Source organism: Brachypodium distachyon, chromosome 2 (genome assembly GCF_000005505.3).
Source record: "Brachypodium distachyon strain Bd21 chromosome 2, Brachypodium_distachyon_v3.0, whole genome shotgun sequence".
Taxonomy (NCBI): domain Eukaryota; kingdom Viridiplantae; phylum Streptophyta; class Magnoliopsida; order Poales; family Poaceae; genus Brachypodium; species Brachypodium distachyon.
The window spans coordinates 36,321,211-36,342,614 of NC_016132.3; the positions used below are offsets into that span (position 1 = coordinate 36,321,211).

The 21,404-nt window shown below is 45.5% G+C and overlaps 2 protein-coding genes across 2 annotated transcripts; both read left to right on the forward strand.

Annotated features, from left to right (window-relative positions):
• Positions 1–10,131: 10,131 nt before the first annotated feature.
• On the forward strand, positions 10,132–12,396 carry LOC100839597 (putative disease resistance protein RGA3). Its single transcript, XM_024458821.1, has 3 exons — positions 10,132–10,796; positions 11,400–12,263; positions 12,382–12,396. Exons 2-3 carry the CDS (start codon positions 11,442–11,444, stop codon positions 12,394–12,396), a joined length of 837 nt encoding a protein of 278 aa, XP_024314589.1. The 5' UTR covers positions 10,132–10,796; positions 11,400–11,441.
• Positions 12,397–16,902: 4,506 nt separating this feature from the next.
• LOC100830423 (probable aldo-keto reductase 2) lies at positions 16,903–18,497 on the forward strand. The gene is made up of 5 exons (XM_003568901.2): positions 16,903–17,176; positions 17,333–17,539; positions 17,683–17,855; positions 17,933–18,035; positions 18,118–18,497. The coding sequence occupies exons 1-5, from the start codon at positions 16,949–16,951 to the stop codon at positions 18,451–18,453; spliced, it is 1,047 nt and encodes a 348-aa protein (XP_003568949.1). The 5' UTR covers positions 16,903–16,948; the 3' UTR covers positions 18,454–18,497.
• The last annotated feature ends 2,907 nt before the right edge of the window (positions 18,498–21,404 follow it).

Sequence of the window (21,404 nt, forward strand, 5' to 3'; positions counted from 1 at the left end):
AGGGACCAGCGTGACGTCGACAACTTCATTGATCACGGTGTTTTCCCGCCGGCACCCATCCAACCAACCCCAACCACACCAGATCCGTCCCCGCTACCCAATAAGAGCATCTCATGCTCCGGCACCGAGTGCCAGCTTGACCCGCTTGGGCCACCCGACGAGAACCTCACGGTAAGCATCTTCCCGCGCTACGTAAAATAGTGAAATACCACTATAATGCTCCAATCTATTAATGATGTTGCCATGTTTGTCATGCCCAGAAGGGCGTCAAATGCCGGCTACACATGCCGATGGTGGGGAATCCTCTACGTGCGTGCGGGTAGCTGATGCCGCGTACAGCCGTGGTGCACCACGTGACCCTGCGAGATGAGACGACCCTAAGGGATTGCGTCAACTCCTACCTCATCTGGCCTAGGAGGTTGGTGGTCCTCGCTACGGAGCCGTCTCCATCTCCGTCGCCCTGCCTCGGTCCGTCTCCACCCGCCCGACGCCTGACATCTCCGTCGCCGCTTGGCGCCTCACCCGGTCCTTTGGAATACGAGCCCACGGAACGAGACTTCTCACCTGCGGCAGAGTGCAGCGACGACAATGCAGGCCAAAATCCTCCGTCGCCGCCCAAACCAGAAGCCCCGAAGCCATCCGCACCAAGACCCGTCCCTCGGAGAGCCGCAGCACAATCGGCCCCATTGGAGCGCCGTCCAAGTGCCCCTGCTGGGATGCAGGTCCCCCAAAAACCGGACAGTTCCGATTTTTTGAGACGCAGGAAAAACAAAAGGGGGACAGGCGGCAAGGCAAGCAAGGGCTCCTCCAAGGAGGGGAAAGAGTCGTCTTCTACGGGAAGACAACCAAAGACCGTGCCGCAGATAGAAGGGATTTGGGAAGAGCGACCAGACATTCTGAAGATGCCCACCCACCCCCGTGTTGGAGATAGATTGCCTGATGGGTCTTATTTCGTGGACAGGCGATTCTCCCAATTTTTGTTGTTCCACCCCGGACAACCGATGGTGACCCAGGATGACCTGTATCGCCTGTCATGAGAGATGCAAGAGCTCCATGAAAATCGCCATCTGCCTCGATATGGGAGGGGTCACATATTTTGATCCCCTGCGACGCAAGGAGAATGAACCACAACGCGATTTTGAGCCGATCAAATATGTCATCGACGCAGCCTATCGTGACGCGGTGAAATGGTACGAGATGACTGGCTTCAGCCGCAATCCTGACGCTCCCATCAGGCACACTTTCAACTTCCCCTACGAGCAACAGCCTGAAGGATCCGTCTACTGTGGTTACTACCGCGCGCACACTATTCAGCAATTCATCAACGACTTCCAGCCGAAGTGGAAGAAGACCTTCGAAGAAGTGAGGAATTGGTTTCTGGCCAACGCCGAGTTAGGGCACAACTCAGAAATTCTCGTGTACGAGATCCAGAAGGACATCGGCGAAATCCTCAACAAGGAGGTCCTCAAATCGAGCGGGGATTACTACAGCGACAGGATTGTCGCCAAAAGTGGCTAAATTGTGTGGAATACTTTTATTTGTGGCTCATTCTTTCAAACACTTTGTATACATGCAAGTGACTTGAATGTTTAACTCGTGTGGAACTTTGTAATATATTTGCTGCTATTCTGTTTCTTTGGTGTTGTATATTGTGCTACTATATTCCTGGTATTATCTGTGCTGTGCTGTATTCCTGCTATTTCTGTGCTACAGGAATATTTATTTTTATAAATAATTCATTTATTTTTTTTCGGGAAAAAATAGTACCAGTGGCGGTTATAAACCACTGCCACTGGAAAAGGTTCTAGTGGAGGTGGCCATAGACCGCCACTGGAAATGTCCAGTGGCGGGTACTTCGCCCGCCGCTGCTGTACTCCACGCACTTTACGGGTGGTGCCGGAGGAATTTACAGTGGCGGTTTGTAGGTCTTTGTTGGCGGGTATTTTACCCGGCATTGGTGATCTCGGTGCAGCAGTGGCAGGTATTTTATCCGCCACCGGTGCTAAAATCTCCAGTGACACAGAGTTGGTGGCGGGCGTGATCACCGCCACCAACCTCATTTTTTTACCTCCACTGGAGGGGTTTTCTGGAGTAGTGTATGGATGCAAGGCTTCATCTACAATACCTCGGCCGTGAGCTGGTGGTGCAGCATTAACTCCTATACCGTATTTTTCATACAAAACTATTATAAAAGACCGCACAGACTGCATTCTGTCTCAAAATCATAATACCGTATATCTAAATATAAATATTTGATCCCAGTGTCCATATAAAAATATCTTGTTCGGTCCTTAATTTTATGTATCTTAATATGAATACTTCTCTGTGTCCATGTATATTTTTATAAAAAATATAGTTCCTCACAATTATATAAGCTAGCCATGTGGCCAGTACACTTATGAGGGCAACATCTTACTAATACAAGTGGCATGCACACTTATGCGGGCAACAACTTAGTAATAAGTGTCTCGCACACTTATACATGTATATGAAACTAACTTATGCACAAAACACACCTTTTGAGCAACCAGAACATCATATGAAGTTGTAATATTCTTATTTTGATACTAATTTTTATTTACATGTACCTAAAGAAACACATTAGCTAACACCAATTCTGGTGCACTTAAGAGTATCCCAAAGAATAAGAATTCTTGGCTATAGCGGCACACCATCTGCGGCAGATGCTGCACATGTTGAGGAAGCTGGCGATGTCGTCAGCATCAACGATGAGACGGCCGCTGATGAGCTTGATGAGGTAGGCAGACCAGTCGTGCGCCCTTGTATGACATGGGTCATCGGTGCCCGGCATTGCAGATAGGATCGATGAGAATGGTGCTTTTGACTAGATCTGCTAGTACGTACGGAACTAGGGATGAGGCTGAGTATGGTGCTTCTACGGTTGGGGATGGAAAACTAGGCCGGTGCTTATATGGCGGGTGTTTTGCGGGACAGGGACGAAGGGCGCTCGGGCACTTATGGCAACTCCAGCGGCCCGACGCAACTTGTGCCTGTTTTTAGGCATTTTTGGTTCGTTTGGGTAGCGGAGTGCGCGCAACTGGACGACCAATTTTCGTTAGATAGATTCATAATTTACATAAACTTAAACTAGAAATTTAATCTAACATTGATTTAGAACTAGTACTAACATGCTAGAGCTGGCCTGGGGGAGTTTGGGAAGCTTTGCTGTTGTGCTCGCGCTCAGGCCGTCGAAGGCTAGAAAGAAATCTATAAACTCATAAAGTTAAATCCCATTAAGTACAATTAATTTAGCAAGCTGCACATGCAGCCTATCCACGTCAGCATTCATCTAATATATAATTTTTGCTCAAAAAAATATAATCTATGATCAGTTTATTCTCCAGTTATTTTCCTACGAGGCGCCTGGATACCACTTCCTCCCATCGTCTCTCTGCCTTCTTCACGAGCCAATTCTGCAGTTTCTCCCCTCTTCAATTAACTTCAACATTTATTCCCGTCCTGGTCCTACTAATCTTCCTCCTGCGCCCTTCCATCTCCCTCTGCAGCTTCTAGCCTCCCTGCTGTCCCTTCTTGCTCAAGCCCATGGACGAGCCCCTTCATCCATCCACTCATATTCCACTTCAATTCGAGCTCCGTGCTCTGCTGCAGCTGGGATGGGGGGGCGATCTCTTCCTCGGTCTAATGGAGGATCCTTGCAAGCTCCGAAGGAACAACTCCCTGCCTGCAGCACATGGGATCGATCTGACGACTCTTCGTTTTGCTGATGCTGATGAGTACCGATCTAGAGGCTGTCAGATTGAACGTTTGTTCATGGTCATGGCTCACACCTGATGGAGATGTGTTGCCTTTCGGCTGATTTTTTGCTGTTATAGTCTCTGCTGCGAGAGAATTCCTTTCTTTTTGATCGCCTGGGATTTAGCCTGGTCTAAGCATTTTATATTTGTCAGATACATTCAGACTTTGTTACATCTTAGTTTCTTGCTATATGCAGTGGAACTGGGGAGGCTTTATCCTCCCTGTTGATCTAAAAAATTATCCCACTTCAACGGTATGGATCTCGGCCTCTTGCAAAGTTGATCTAAGTAATTGGAATTTTTCACATGCGGCATGGGATCGGATCGCTCATAATTGATGGAATGAATTCCTTCTTCGATCAAGATCTCTCAGATAAGTGTAATTTCTCATGCGGCTTGGGTCAGGTATGTATTTACATTAGTTCCCTAAAATTGTTGAGTTTGGTTTTAAAGTTGGAAAGCTCATAATTGATGGATCGAATCAATTTATTTCTTGATCAAGATATCCCTCAGATAAATTGGAATTTCTCTTGCGACTTGGGTCAGGTATGTACTTACGTTAGTTCCCTAAAACTGTACAATTTGGTAGGTCACTAGGCCTAGAATTCTCTTTGATAGTTTGATTGCTAATTGTTAAAGTTGGAAACTCTTCTTTCAACAGTTTGTTCCATGTCTACAGCATGTATGTCAGCCCTTGCGGAATTTTGTCTTCGGCAAAATTCTTTGTTGAGATTGTCATTTTGCGGATTGATAAAACTTTGCCAAATCATTCGGTTGAGAGAGTGCAAGCACTTCTCCCTAATATCTATAATTATTTCGTGTGCGCAATTTGTATTATGATATAAATGGATTTCAGGCCTTTATCTCTCCAATAAGTTGGTGCACATAGACATTAATCCCATGGAATTGTATGATTTTATTTAGTAAGTTTTTTTATTTTACATAAGAGGCTTTACGCTCTGTTCCATTTTATCCGAAAAGAAACAACATCGTTAGCATTTAGTGAGTTTGCTGTTGAAATATTAGTGTATGATTTCTACGTCCATGCATATTCTCGCATGGTGGATTTTTCTTTCTTTTTTTGCAATACTTTGCATGGTTTCTATCTTTGTAGAGATTCAAATTTCATTATCAACAACAAATGTTCTTCCCAAGTAGAGTCTTTTTCTTCCTATCAAATAAAATTGAGCGCAGACACTGCTTTGGGTCCATTTGGTAGACTTTTAGAATAGTTTTTCATGAAAAACTGAAACAGAATCAGAAAAGGTAAGAGTAAAACCACATGATGACACATCTCAGCCTGGACACACGGGCCAACATTTTGGGCTCAGGCTCGGCCGGCCACATGAAAAGCCCGAGCCTTGCCAGCCTTTCGGGATCGTTCGACCTCTGAGCCGAGCCCAGGATCTGCCCGAGCTGCTCGGTGAGCCCAAAGCTCGAACCAGGCCCAGCAAATGTGTGAACACCTATCCTGCTCACAGGAGAAATCAACTAAGATCCGTGAATCAATCAACGAATTAGGGACTAATTGGTGTTGCTGTGTTTGTTCCTCCCGTCCTCCCTCACAGCGAATTCGATTACAAGAGATAAGTTCTAGCCTAGCCTTGCCAAATGCCGAAAAGCCAAAATCTACAAGCAACTCCTCTGGTAGATAAGAACTAGTTACAGGATCAACGGACCCATTCTGGGCTTGCAAGCCGCGCTGGTAATTGACGTTGTCTCATGGGCCGAGTTGGACGAGGCCCAGTCATAGCTCCTCCAGTTGTTCAGGGGCCAGCTCCTCCAGGTCGCTGACACCCCCTCGTTCTTGAGAATTGGCTTGTCCCCAAGCCAACGCCCTTGGAAATTGCTGTTTGAGTGACTCCAGGTCTTCCCAAGTAGCTTCAGTTAAATCAGCGTTGCTCCATTGGATCAACACTTGAGCAATGGTTCAGTGTCCTTGTTGACGAACTCGATGCTGCAAAATGGAAACAGGAACACGAAGAGAAGCTTGCTCTGAAGGCAAATGAGGTTGTACCTGGTACTTGGAAGACACCGACCGTTTCAATTGTGAAACATGGAACACTGGATGGATTCTGCTGGTAGCAGGAAGAGCCAAACGATACGCCACCTGACCAATCTTCTGCACCACTTTGTATGGACCATAAAAATGAAAAGCCAACTTATGATGAGCACGACAAACAACCGAGGACTGAACGTAAGGCTGCAGTTTCAGAAAAACCAAATCCCCAACAATGAATGAACGTTCAGTGCGGTGCTTATCAGCTTGGATCTTCATACGCTGCTGTGCCCGTAACAGATGCTGTTGAACTGACGCAGTTACAACCTGACGTTGATCAAGCCATGTCTGAAGATCAGCAGGTAAAATAGTATCAGAAGCTGACATGCCAAAATAACGTGGACTGTGACCATAGAGAACTTCAAATGGTGACTTGTTCAGAGCTGAATGCCAGTTAGTATTGTACCAGAACTCACAGAGAGGCAACCATCGAGCCCAACGATTAGGATTCGCACTGATGAAACACCGGAGATAACATTCAGTTTGCTGATTGACCCGTTCAGTTTGACCGTCAGTTTCAGGATGATAAGCTGAGCTCATCTTCAACTCAGATCCAGTTAACTTAGCTAAAGCTTGCCAAAATTGACTGGTGAAAACTGGATCATGATCTGAAACAATATACTTGGGCATACCATGCAATTTATAAACATGATCGACAAAAGCTTCAGCAACCTTTTGAGCATTGAAAGGATGATGTAATGGAATAATATGACCATACTTGGTAAATTTGTCGATCACAACGAAGATGCAGTTAGAAGAACCTGATGTGGGTAGACCATTGATGAAGTCCATGGAGATCATTTCCCAAGCTTGCTGTGGCACATGTAAAGGAGAAAGAAGACCAGGATATGGTACACGTTCAGGCTTAGCTTGTTGACAGACAACACAGGACTGAACTTGATCTTTGATTAAGGCCTTCATGCCTGTCCAATGAAATAAGGAGTGAATTCTTCGATAGGTAACAGGAAAACATAAATGTCCACCCATAGGACTGGTGTGAAAAGCCAAGAAGATCTTGCGATGAACATCCAGAGAATGACCAATCCACAAACACCCCTTGTACTGCAATAAACCATTAACCAACTTGACATGTTGTTTGGCAGCAGGATCAAGTGTTAGCTGCTGTAGAAGCTCCTGACCTTTTGGGTCATCTTGGTAACTGAGAAGTACATCAGATAACCATGCAGGCTGGGAACAGGAAGCTGCTAAAATCTGGAGGTGATCGTGTGGCCTTCTAGATAAAGAATCTGCAGCAGTGTTGGTAGAGCCCTTTTTGTAAATAATCCTATAAGTCAACCCCATCATTTTTGTGAGAGCCTTTTGCTGCCATTCTGTATGTAAACGTTGGTCATCAAGATGTGATAAACTTTTCTGATCAGTTCTTATGATGAACTCCTTAACTTGCAAATAGGAGCGCCACTGTTCTATGGCAAGCAAAATGGCCAAATATTCCTTGTCATATACTGACAGAGACTGGTTCCTGGGGCCCAAAGCTTTGCTAACATAAGCCAAGGGATGCCCTTCTTGCATTAACACTGCTCCTATGCCCACATCACATGCATCAGTCTCTATGACAAAAGTTTTGGAGAAGTCAGGTAAAGCTAACACAGGAGCTGAAATTAGAGCTTGCTTCAACACTTGAAAAGCTTGATCAGTGACTGCTGTCCACTGAAATATTGCTCCCTTCTTCAATAGTTGAGTTAGGGGCCTACTAATGATACCATAATGCTTGATAAACTTCCTATGATAACCAGTAATGCCCAAGAAACCCCTAACTTCCTTCACATTTGTTGGAGTGGGCCACTTCTGGATGATACTGATCTTACTGTGATCTGTTGCCACTCCTTCACCACTGATAACATGTCCTAAATAAGCTATTCTTATGTTGGGCAAAAGCACATTTGGATAACTTCACTTTCCATTGATGCTTAGAAAGAATTTGCATTGAAGCAGATGATCCTCATAAGTTTTGCTGTATATGAGGATATCATCGAAAAACACTAGGGTAAATTTCCTTAAGACTGGCGTCAAAGAGCGGTTCATAGCACCTTGAAAAGTTCCAGGTGCTCCAGTGAGACCAAAAGCCATAACCTTGAATTCAGAATGGCCATTATGTGTTTGAAAGGCAGTCTTGTACTCTTCACCAGGGGCCAATCTGATTTGGTGATATCCTGCCTTGAGATCCAGCTTAGAAAACCATGCTGCACCAGCTAATTCATCTAACAACTCATCTATAACTGGTAGAGGATATTTTCCCTTAACAGTTAATGCATTAAGATGCATGTAATCCACAACCATGCGCCAAGTAGAATCCTTCTTCTTAACAAGAATAACAGGAGAAGAGAAAGCACTATTGCTGTGCTGAATCATACCACTCTGCAATAACTCGGTAACCTGAGCTTCAAGTTCATCCTTTAAATGAGGTGCTATGCGATAAGGACGTATGGAGACGGGTCGAGCGCCAGGAATAAGTGGTATAGTATGGTCATAACAACGGCGAGGAGGCAATCCTTCTGGAGTAGCAAAGACATGAGTAAATCTATTCAGAAGTTGCTGAATGTCTACTGGAATTAACTGAGGTTCCACAGGAACAATGACAGATAAAGAAACTAGAGTGAGAGCACACTCCTCGGGTAATAGACCTTGTAAGGTAACAACTTCACCCTATCTGATGAATGACATCCACTTCTAGGCCCAATCCACTTGCATGGGAGTATGAGCTGCTAACCAATCTAAACCCAAAATGCCATCATGAGTGCCCAAAGGAAGCAAACGAAAATCACTGAAAAACTGATGGCCATTGGAAGTCCACAAACAGTGAGAAAGTTGGTACTGACAATTGATAACTGTCCCTCCAGCAACTTGGACCTTAACTGTTGGTATAGATTGTACCTGTTGTAGCTGATGCACATAAGAACAATCCAAACAGGTGTGGGTACTGCCTGAATCAACAAGAAAGAGGAATGTCTTGCCCTGGATCTCTAGCAATAACTGAAACGTAGTGGCAGAAGTGGCCTTACCTACTGCAGCAGCTGACAAGGACATCAACTGGCTAGGTTGTTCAGTTTCTTCCTCTGAAGAAGACAAAGAAAAATCTGGTTGCAATTGTTCAATCAACTCTTGCACGATATGTAACTGTACACTCTGCTTGCACTGATGGTCCTTGCTCCAGCGTTCTCCACACACAAAACATAGGCCTTTTGCTTTCCTGTAACTGCGAAGAGCATTCCATTGATAGTGTAAAGGATCTGGCACTTCCTCATATGCTGTCAATTGATCGTAGAGGTCAGAAAATCGCTCAACATAATCTTCCACAGTACCAGTCTGCTGTATATGGAATAATTGCCGAATAAGTTGTTGATGTTGATTGTGACCAAAGCGAGCTTGCAACACAACACAAAACTCTTCCCAGGTAGCTCGGGGCATACGGCGTTGCACTGACTCAAGCCAACGAGCGGCAGAACCCTCAAATTGAGCAGAGGCATATGGAATCCAAAGAGCTGGTGCTGTTCCCCACAAACTGAAATAATCTTCACAGCGAGCTTGTCACAAACGTGGGTTGGATCCATCAAATCGAGGTAGCTCCACACGAGGACCCGAACCAAAACCATCATGAGCATCAGAACCAGGCGAATTGGGTGGAGAAGTAAGATGCCTGGTGGATTTAGAATCGGACGCACCTCGAAATCGTGGTGGAATGTAGAGACCTTGTGGCTTTGGACGCGCGGCCCTCTCCCCCGTAGTGTCGTCGAGATTCAAGCCAGGGCCGGTCTTTGGCAAGGGAGAGCTCTGAGGTCGGGGAGTCGCACCTCATCCTTCGCGTCCCATCTCCAGCCGGATCTGGCCGATGTCGACGCCGAGATCATCACCCACTGCATCAATCTTCGTCGTGAGATCATCGATCTTTGTAGACACTTGGTCGAACAGCTTGCCTACAGCCTTGACCAACGAATCTTGTTGCTCCTTGACCTCACTCTTGAGCAAATCGTAAAGGACGCGCCCTTCTGGCTGTAGACTCTCCATCGCCTGCACACGCCGCCGCTCCTTGAACCTGGTATGGTGGTGGTGGCCGGGAAGCTCCAGGACCGTGGGTTCTGATACCAGATTGTGAACACCTATCTTGCTCACCGGATAAATCAACTAAGATCCGTGAATCATTCAACGAATTAGGGACTAATTGGTGTTCCTGTGTTTGTTCCTCCTATCCTCCCTCACAGCGAATTCGATTACGAGAGATAAGTTCTAGACTAGCCTTGCCAAATGCCGAAAAGCCAAAATCTACAAGCAACTCCTCTGGTAGATAAGAACTAGTTGCAGGATCAACGGACCCATTCTGGGCTTGCAAGCCGCGCTGGTAATTGACGTTGTCTCATGGGCCGAGTTGGACGAGGCCCAGTCGTAGCTTGGTCCAGTTGCTCAGGGGCCAGCTCCTCCAGGTCGCTGACAAAATGGCAGCCCATTCCATCAACGAAAAGGCCCACTGAACACGGACCGGAAGGCAGCCATTTCTCTTCAGTATGGGCCGCCGCCGCCACCCGCTGCCTCCTCCCCAGCCGCAGACCACCATGCTCGCCGCAGCTCTGCTTCCGCGGCCACGCTGCCTACTACCTCCGGCCGCTGGCCGGCGCGCTGCCGCTTCCCTGCTTCCCGCTGCAGCCGCTGCTCTCCCCCCCGCCGGCCGCTGGCCACGTGATAGCGCTTCGATGGAGGCTGACCTCCTCTCCTCGATGGTACGGCCGGCGCATATTCTTCCTCGGCTCTGGCCACCGGCGGCGACCTCTGGCTGTTGGGGAAAAACAGGTAGCCACATGGCAGTGGTTAGGCTCGTCAGGACCTTGCCGAAAGCTCGGGCCGAGCTTGGTTTTCAGACTCGACAGCTTCCCGAGCTCGGCTCGAGAACGGCGAGCTTTTGGCAGCCGGCTCGGCTCGCGTCCATCCTGAATGACAATTGACACACCACGGTCAGTCTGAAGCTTTTTTATTTTTCTTTCAGGGGAAAAGCACCTCTAGGAGATAGTCCGAAAGCTTCCGAAAACACCACGCACTGTCAATTATCCTCTGATGCTTTGCATTACGTAGAATTATTATAATGTTGTATGAGAAGTCTACTTATATCCTACAAAAAGAAATTAAGTTTTATCTACTCCCTCCGTCCAACAAAAGATGTTTCAAGTTTGTCAAAATTTGAATGCATGTAGAAATGACTTAGTGTATAGATGCATTCTAATTTAGTCGAAGTTGCGACATCCTTTGTTGTACGGAGAAAGTATATAAATCCATGTTAGTTAATTCGGGACGGAGGAAGTAATAAAAATAGGAGGAATGGCTCGCGATGCTTTGGTATGACCAAATTTTCGCCTTGGCTGAATGCATTTGTAATGTGGTACAGAGTATTGCCTCTGTTCCATAATTTTTGCCGAATATTACATGTATCTAAACGCTTTTCAGGAATAGATACATCTATTTTTGGTCAAATTTGACACAAGAATTATGAAAAGGAGGGAGTAATAGATATTGCCGGTCATTTGGCACTGTACTAACAAACCTATTGAACTATCATGCAGTTCTCCCTCAGAAAGTATCTCCCAATTGGTCCTAGGATACCAATGGCTAAAAAGATGGAGAAGATGAGAGTCGACCTGGAGGTGATCACAGATCAACACAAGAAGTTCAAACTAATGGCGGACACTAATGCCAATGAGCTGAAAGTGGTTGATATACGGGAAACATCATCAATGATGGAAGCCCAGATCATCATTGGGAGGACTGGAGAGAGAGAGAAACTATTGGCTTCTTTATCTGAGAGCGTGACTGGAGGGATGACAATCCTTCCAATATATGGCATAGGAGGTCTTGGCAAGACAACCTTAGCTAAAATGGTTTACAATAGTAACCAATTCAAAGACTACTCTCAGGTGTGGGTTTACGTGCCCCAGATATTTGATTTGAAGAAAATTGGCAATTCCGTAATATCACAACTATCAGAGAAGGAGAGTCGGTACACCGGAGTGCAAATGATACAGAGTTCCCTATCAAAGCTACTAGCTGATAAGAAAATTTTCATTGTTTTGGATGACCTGTGGGAGGATATGGAATCTCATTTGGATAGTCTCAAGGCTATGCTAAGGGTCGGGAAGGGCAGTAAGGTGGTTGTTATAGTAACCACACGTGACGAGGGCATTGCAAAGAAAATGTCTACCATTGAACCACACAAATTAGCACCATTGACAGGTGACATGTGTTGGTCTATAATAGAGCAAAAGTGTGACTTTGAATCTAGACTTGACAAAGAAGAGTTGGAACAAATTGGAATGGAGATTACAATGAAGTATAAAGGTGTGGCTTTAGCAGCTCAATCACTTGGACATATGTTGCATTCTGTGACGTTTGGTGAATGGGAGTCAGTGAGAAATAGTCATATCTGGGATGTATCTACTGCGGAAGAGGCACCTTCAACGCATGTGCTTGCATCGCTGAGGTTAAGCTACAGTGTTATGCCTCCGTATTTGAAGCTATGCTTTGCCTATTGTGCAACTTTCCCGAAAGGTTGCAAGATTGTAAAAGATGACCTAATTCACCAATGGGTTTCTCTTGGTTTCGTTGAGCCACCAGATGTGTTCTCCTCCTGGCAGCTCGGTGAGAGAGAGATATTAGGCAGCTTTTGGGGTTGTCCTTCCTTCAAAATTCAAAGTCGCCATCGGTGAGCTTTTACCGACAGGCACAAAAACCGCTCCACTGATGATTTGAGTGCCCATCGGTATCTATTTGTGCATGCCCCACCCGTCAGTGGAGGTGTGACTGCACCGACGGGCTTTGTGGCACGCCTGTTAGTGGAAAGTCGTCCGGCGGGCTGTGAAGGTGTTGTGGCACCATTTCCACTAAAGGACGCCAACCATCGCCCGTCAGTGATAGTTGTATCCATTTACGGGCACTTATGGCCTGCCCATCAGTGTCGTTAATTGCCGTACCCCTGCTTTTTGGGTGTGACAGTACTTGAAAAACCCAAGCTAGCTTGTGCAACCTCAACCATACAGCCTCTCAGCAGCTCAGCCCTGGCTGAGGACGCACATGATACATTTCATGAACTCCATACACATAATTCATACCGAACATACATACACAAAATTCACATTTTTCACAATTTTCACTGTTTTCACTTACTTTATTCATACGCAAGACCGATCGGATTATTACACATGCAGTTTCTTCATTTTGACAAAAAAAAATACAATGACAGACCCATACATATTATACATGTGAATTTCTAAAGAGTCGAAGCAACCTTCTGAACTTTCCAAGTATCTTAACTCCATGCCCTTTTCAATATATCCAAATATTACAAAATAATAATAATAATAAATAACTAAATAGATAGGTAGAATGATTTAAACGTACCTGTTGGATGGGTTCAAAGGGAGCATGAGAAATGGAAGGTTTCCATCAATTTCTTCTTTGTCCGGTGTTACCGAAATACAACATCGCCACCGTCGTGACATTTCAGTAACACTGGATAAAATCTCTTACTCAAAAGAGTGTCTTTTATAGTGCTACAAAATGTCACAATAGTGACCAGTGGACGGGTGGCATGTGCGAAGTCTGGTTACGGCTCGCACTATAGAGCTCCTGTGCTAGAATTCAAAATCTGACGTCTTTTTCTTGTCTAGTGTCACCAAAATCAGATGGCCACTCTGAACATCACATTTTGCAAGAAGAAAAGACCTCACTTCAGGTTAGGTTTTGGGATTTATCAAATTTTGGTACATACACCGCTGGGGGAAAAGAGAAGACCCGTTGGTGAAGTGTCATACTCTGTCATACTCCATTGACGGGCAAGCAGCTCACATCCTTCAATGATGTCCAAAAACCAAAGACTTGGGTCACACCACCACTGACAACTTTTTGGGGCAGGTGTCTCATGAAACCACGTTTGTATGCAATAGTCTCACAAAACCACATTTTTTGTGGAAGCTGGTCTCAAAAAACCCTAATCTTGATAATTAAACTGGTTGATGGTGCTAAATTTATTTAATTCTATTAGGGAGCTTGCGGTGAAGCGACAAAGCTGCGGGAGCTCTCAGAAAACCCAAGTGTTTCCGACAACGCGGGGCCACCAATCAGATGCCACGTCATCTTCCCGGACCCATTTTCGATGTCTATTTTCGACGCCACGTCAGCTGCCTTTGCTCTAGTGACAGCTGGTGATGTCTCGAGTCGGGTAGAAACTAACGTGGCATCAAAAATGGGCGTCGAAAACGTGTTGGGAAAGATGACGTGGCATCTGACAGGTGGTCTTGGGTTATCAGAAACGTCATCAACCAGCTTAATTATCGAATTTAGGATTTTCTGAAACCAGCTGCCCCAAAAGTTATGGTTTGGTGAGACTATTAAAAACACCGTGGTTTTATGAGACAGCTGCCACAAAAAATGTGGTTCCGTGAAATTTATTCTATTAAAACCAACCCGCAAGAGCTGCTTCGTGACAACACTAAAAGAGAACCATACAGTTTACTATATATGACAAGGCACGAAGCAGTAGAAAATACAGTGCATCGTCAGAAAAAATTAACTTTATTTAATTCTGAACAGCAACTATATGAGTTTTTCTACGGTGCTTGGGAGGTACAAGAGGTACCGGTACCTCCCTGCTCACCAGGACGACGCCATCGGTTCCTTCCGCCGTCCCTGCGAATAAAAATAATCACAAAAAAATCCTAAAGTATTTGCTGACATATTTTATCTTTAATCTTTTCAGCGCTCCCTGTGAGTTAAGTAAAATAACTTTTTTGCCTTAGTATGGTAGGAAACACTTATATAAACTAGGGTGCTTTTGGAGCTGCTAGAACACATATCTAATACTCCCTCCGTCCCATATTAAGTGACTTTCTATTACATGTATCTAGACGTTTTTTAGGCATAGATACATCCATATTTGTGCAAATTTGAGTCACTTAATATGAAAGGGAGGGAGTAACACAAGACCTTACTATAATACCAATTCAAAAGTAATACAAATAATCAGAAAAACTTTAAATTATTTGTTGAAATGTTCATCTTTAATCGTATAAACTATAAAGATCCGATCAGTTGGCAATGATAGACTTAGCACAAACGGTTGAACCAGAGTCGATACTGATCTCTTCTACGGTATCTCAAAATTAAATTCGACATCTATTAATTTTATTTAATGATTCATGTATCTGCATTGTTTATTTTTCATTTAGTGTAGTTAGCCGTCCGGCGAGACGTGCGTGCGATGCGTACGAATCCGACAAATCTTCAAAGGCGGCGTGAGAGGTGAGATGCGAGCGATGTCGTGCAAGGCGACATGGGGGCGAGATGCCGTCAGGTCGTGCAAGGCGAGTTAGCCGAGTGATTTGGTTTAGTTGTTAGGGGCTACATGTAGTTTGTTAGCAAAGTTGTTAGCTAGTGTACGCATGTGTGTGTTGCCGGGCCGAGTCTTTATCTTGGGGAGAGTTTAGAAGGGAGAGAGGAAGTCGTTGGGCAGATGGCACAAAACCGTCAGAAATAACCCAAAAAGTGACAGAAATATGGTAGTTGCTTCACAAAAGTGATAAAAACAATGTTTGTGATACTATTATTTTGTGACGGGTACATAATCACCGTCACAAATGTGTGCTTGTTGTGACGGTGAACCAACACGTAAATTGTTAAGACCGACACAAAAATGTTGATTTTTCGTCTCGGGTTCTGGTGCCGCGACACGAAAGTAAATAATTTCGTGTTGGTAGTATTATGTCCGTCACAATTATTATTTTGTGACGGCACTTCTGGTGCCCGACACGAAGATAAATAATTTTGTGTCGGTAGTACTATGCCCGTCACAATTATTATTTTGTGACGGCATTTCTGGTGCCCGACACGTCCGACACGAAACTAATTAAATCACCGTCACTAAACTTTGTGATCCTGGCAGTGCAGGGGCTGATTAGTTGTGATCTCTGCCCCTGTGTGCGGCTATGTAAGAGCTTGTAAACATGCATGCTGTTTGGTGAGAAGAGAAATAGAGAGAAGGAAGTAAAGTTGGGCTGCGTGCGGTAGCTCAACTGCTCAACACCAAAATACTTGTCTCTTGGTTGTACTTTCAACAGAGATAAGCTGATAATCCTTAATACTCCAACTCAAAATTGGAGGAGTATTGTAAAAGCAAGGGTAAACATGTAACCTAAGTACCTAACGAGAGATAATAAGAGAGAAAAAAGAGGCGTCGCCCCCAGTTTGAACAAGTACTTCCTCCGATTGTGATGTACTCCCCTCCGATCAAATAGTGTGTGTGATGTCGCGTTGGGCGTGCGTGCAGCCCCAGAAACGTGCTAGTCCACTTCTGGCTTAATCAAGCTATTCGACCTGGGCAGAGCCGAACCTGGCTCGGCCCGCAGATGCCGTTTTTTGGTGGGCTCGGCTCAGGCTGAAGACGAGGCAGGATTAGGCCGAGCCGGCCTAGCTAGCCATGGGCTCGGTCCAGCTAGCTCGAATGTCCAACCCGCAGCAGTCAGACTATTCGACCTGAATCACAGATGGTTTCTCAACTACCGTATGTTATCCGTTTTATTAATGGTTTCTGAACTGCTGTTGGTTACAGCGCGCTTAAATTTTTTTTGCGGGTAATCAGCGCGCTTAATTTGATGGCCAACGGTATATATTCTCAACTACTGTTGGTTAGAGGAACCATATATATCTTGATCGTGGGCTACATCTAGTTCTTGCCGTCTATTCTCTAATAAACCCAATCCTAGATGCAAAGCCGCCGGGTGACATGATTTTGTACTAATCAAAATCAAGTCAATTGATTTTCTACTAATCCTAGATGCAAAGCCGCCGGGCGGCATGATTTTGTGCTAATCAAAATCAAGTCAATTGATTTTGTACTAATCCTATATGCAAAGCCGCCGGGTGACAATGACATACTTCCTGTCGCCACTGTGCGCTTCCTCGTATGGATTTGTTTTTTTTAGATGAAAATTCCTCGTATGGATTCGAGTAGTAGTATAAATTACGGGCAATTAGCTTTCTGCAATTCACCCAAACTCCACTCTAAATCGTCACAGGATCGATCACAGCTCCAATTACGGCCAGGTCGCAGGAACCAGCTGCTATGGCTTCTCCGTCCCCGGTGGTGGTGCCGCGGATTAAGCTGGGCTCGCAGGGGCTGGAGGTGTCGGCACTGGGCCTGGGCTGCATGGGCATGTCCTTCTTCTACGGCCCACCCAAGCCCGAGCCCGACATGATCGCGCTCATCCACCACGCCGTCGCCGCTGGCGTCACCCTCCTCGATACCTCCGATTTATACGGCCCGCACACCAACGAGATCCTCATCGGCAAGGTCATAGCAGGCTAGCGTATCGATCGATATGCCGTTGAGATCAAATGATCAATAAAACTTCCATTTTCGAAAAATAGCAGGCTAACGTAGAAAAGCCAAGCCTCTACTTTGTCTTTGTCTAAGCAACGTGCGTTTATATGTTATGTGTATCTGCAGGCGTTGCAAGCAGCAGGGGTGAGAGAGAAGGTGCAGCTGGCAACCAAGTTCGGCGTACTCATCGGCGCCGACGGCACGCCGGAGATCCACGGCGACCCGGCGTACGTGCGTGCGGCATGCGAGGGCAGCCTCCAGCGGCTCGGCGTCGACTGCATCGATCTCTACTACCAGCACCGCATCGACACCACGGTGCCCATCGAAGTCACTGTAAGTGGCCCGGCCCAAAACGAGCGCTGAGTAAATTAAGTCCGAATTCAGTTGAGAGTCAGCCTTTTTTTACAGCAATTGATTGAGTTGAACTGAAGAATTAATAAGCTGACAACTAAATTTAAATGAATTATATATCGCAGATGGGCGAACTCAAGAAACTGGTTGAAGAGGGGAAGATTAAATACATTGGGCTATCGGAAGCATCAGCGACAACAATTAGAAGAGCGCACGCAATTCATCCGATAACTGCCGTCCAGCTAGAATGGTCTTTGTGGTCAAGAGATGTCGAAGAAGATATCATCCCTACTTGCAGGTGCGTACATCTGGCTGCTCAATCGATCAAAGCTATTCCAGCTTCTGAATCTACTTCTCTTCTCTTAACTGATTTAGGGAACTTGGTATTGGAATTGTGGCATACTGTCCACTCGGCGGAGGGTTCTTCTCCAGTGGCCCTAAACTGGTCGACACACTATCTGAACAAGACTTGCGCAAGGTTTGTTATTACACCAAGGCTATCTTCTCTATGGACAGATTCTGCCACATTCCTCTAACGTATTTGATGGATCCATCTTCAGGGATTGCCAAGATTCCAGGCCGAAAACCTGGAGAAGAACACCATGGTATTCGAGCATGTTAGTGCAATGGCTGCAAGGAAGGGTTGCACAACGTCGCAGCTGGCACTGGCCTGGGTTCACCACCAGGGGAGCGACGTCTGCCCCATACCAGGAACCACCAAGATCAAGAATTTCAACCAGAACGTGGCGGCGTTGTCCGTGAAGCTCACACTGGAAGAGATGACTGAGCTTGAGTCTTATGCATCCGCTAACGTTGCCGGCGACCGATACTATGACATTGTGTACACTTGGCAAAATTCGGAAACCCCTCCACTATCGTCCTGGAAGGCCGAGTAATGCTTCTTGTGGGATCTGCAATAAAGAGTTGTTTCTGGTGTGCACATCGTGTGTTGACACTTGAGAGATGTAGTGCATGGCGCACCTACAAATCTCAGGGAATCTTAGGGGTGTTTTTAAAATATTTAAGTGATTATCAAAATAATGCGCCAAATTTGTGGCGATAAGTAAAGAGCTCATTGTTGCATGGTACACACTAGCACTTATGCTTGTTTCCGTTCAAATTAATGCTTTTTCTTCATACCAAATCGAGATTCCCTTTATTTTAGTCGTCATGCATTGTCGTCTCCTATTCCACCATGCAACTGTTCCACCTTTTGCATCTACCACTGTCAACAGTGGAACAGATTTCAGCGTTTCCGGGGAGGGCTAAGCCGAGAGGCCGAGAGCATTGTTTTTTATCAGTCCCAAATCCTACGGTTCATTCATACATAGGATAAGAATTAAATGTTTGAGTTACATATTTGTATTACATTGCATTAAGAAATAGTTATGATAATCTAGCATTATTCGAATTCGCAGCAGCACAAGAACACGTCATCAGTAGCTAATGTCTAGCCATACAATTTGTTACGGAACAGTATTTCTAACACATATATAATATGTATATGTATAAAAACAGATTTATTTTTCAAACACTTTCAGATGAAGCCCTCGCATTTGCGATTGCTGCGGTGCTAGTTTGTAAAAAAAAAGTGTATATACCTATATGGAATATTAACGAATGATTTCTTTAGTTCCAATTCAACCTTCTTAATTCGCTATTGTTGGTACCTAATTTATTCATAAACATTGATAGTTCTACTCCCTCCGTTCCTTTAAACAGGACATTTTAGTTTTCTTCATTATTCCACGTAAAGCAAAGGTCACACAAATTAATTAGAGGCGTTCTTGGAACGATGCGCGGCCGCACGGGAGGCCAGCAGTCAGCTGCCAGCGCATGCGACGGAGTCCCCAGGCAGCGGCAACCAAAGCGATTTACCCTGTGCATGCGATGGAGCATTAGCTCCAGGCCGGTGGATGCGGTAGAATGATTAGATTAGTGCTTAAGAATTTAATTGTACTAGGGGTAAAAAACGTCCAGATTTTTTTCCTTGGTATGCGTTCTTATTGCTAAGATGACCTCTTTTAAGGAATGGAGGGAGTAATTATTTGGTGGCTACTGCAGATTTAGATGGTAGTACCTCATAATTTGACATAATCGTAAAAATAAACAAAGCAAATTACATCCGAGTTTGTATGCATTCAGATAGTTTGACAAGTGGGATTATTGCAAAGATCAACCGACCATAATTGCACCAACCCAATAAATTTACTTATTGGATGATTCATCTGCTTAATTTGTGATCGATAACTAGCTAGGTGAAGCTGTACGTTCTTGTTCCTAATGTCCAGCTGGAAACGTTATCTCATATTGTGTGCCTTTCCAAGATTTCCTCGTCACATGAGAAAGACCATTTTTTACCCGATGTCCAAAGTGGTTTGAATTCTGGCACATGCAATTCGATGAGCTCATTTTCACATATATATGATCGCTGAAATGTTTTTATTTATATACATTACATTTACTATGGTAGGTTGAGGATCCAATGGATCATGAACAAGAACAAGAGATAGACGACGCTGAAGAGGCGCCTTAGAGTTCTGCGTAAGAAGCTCAGCGAGCTCGCAGTTCTCTGCAACGTTCGTGTCTGCCTTGTGGTCATGTGGTGTTTACTCCCGTCGCCGTTGGAGGCTAGCTGGTTGTGTTGCAAATAAGTACAATGCCCTGCCGGAGGCAGAGAAGCTGAAGAAGAGGATAGACGGCAGCAAGGGCTACCTAGCTCATGCAGCTAGTCGACAGCTAGTCGTCACACGATGTACCCTTACGTTGTACTTCTAGTTCTCTAGATCCTCTGAACCCTACCTCCAAGCTCTAGTGTTATTTTTGTGTTTATCTTCTGTTCGGTTTTCGGCCCAATTTTCCTAAAAAAAATCGAGATTGACGGGGGGATTACTCCCCATTGGCTGTCAAGCCCTCGAGGGGGTTACATCAAACTGCAAGTAGACGGAGATCTACCCGCAAAGAGAGAAGGGGGGGGGGGGGATAGACGGGATTAGATACAATTTAGGAGGAAAGCCCAGGCATGGAGAACGTCCTCCCTGTCCTTGGGCTTGAAACGGTGTCTCCACGTAGCCAGGTAAGACGCCGCACGGCTGATGATCTCAGTGGCGGAGCAGGTGATGGCGTTGAAGACGATATCATTCCACGCCTTCCAAATGTGCCAGAGGATGGAGCAGATATAGGAAGTCCACGAGTGTTGATTGATCTCCGGGGGAGCTGCAAGGTCCCAGACCCTAACCATGGCGTCAAAGTGTTGGTCGATTACAAGACGCGACTAGGCAGCAGAGGCCCACGGGTAACGGAAGAAGAGGTGAATGCCAGTCTCCGGTGCACTGCAGGAGGCGCATTCGTCCGAGGGGGCACAGTTCTTGTAGAAGAGGTTCCCGCGAGTATTGAGCCTATCTTCAGTTGCCAGGCGCGCGAAAATCTTGATCTTGGACGGAAGAGCCAAGTTCCAAATCCTCGCAACGTGAATGTCAATCTGACCAGTCTCGGTGAGCATCTTGTACACCGCACCGGAGCTGAAGTGAGTGCATAGTCCCCAAGCAAGGCAGCGCATGTCCTCATCTTGGTTGAGGGCGATGCCATCAATGATATTGTTGACCATCGTAAGGTCTGTGGCTGCAGCAGCCGTCAGTCTTGGTCGAAGAGGGAGACCGTGACGGACCGCGTCTGCCACCGAGATGTTTGGTCGAGTGCAGTGGGTAAAGAGCGCCATCTTTGAGTTGCACAGTCTCGAACCATCTTGTTGCCATTCGTCGAACGAGAAGGAGGTGAATTCGCCATCACCTAGTGCGACTTTGGTGATCCTCCGGTAGAGAGACAGTCCATCCGCAACAATTTTGTC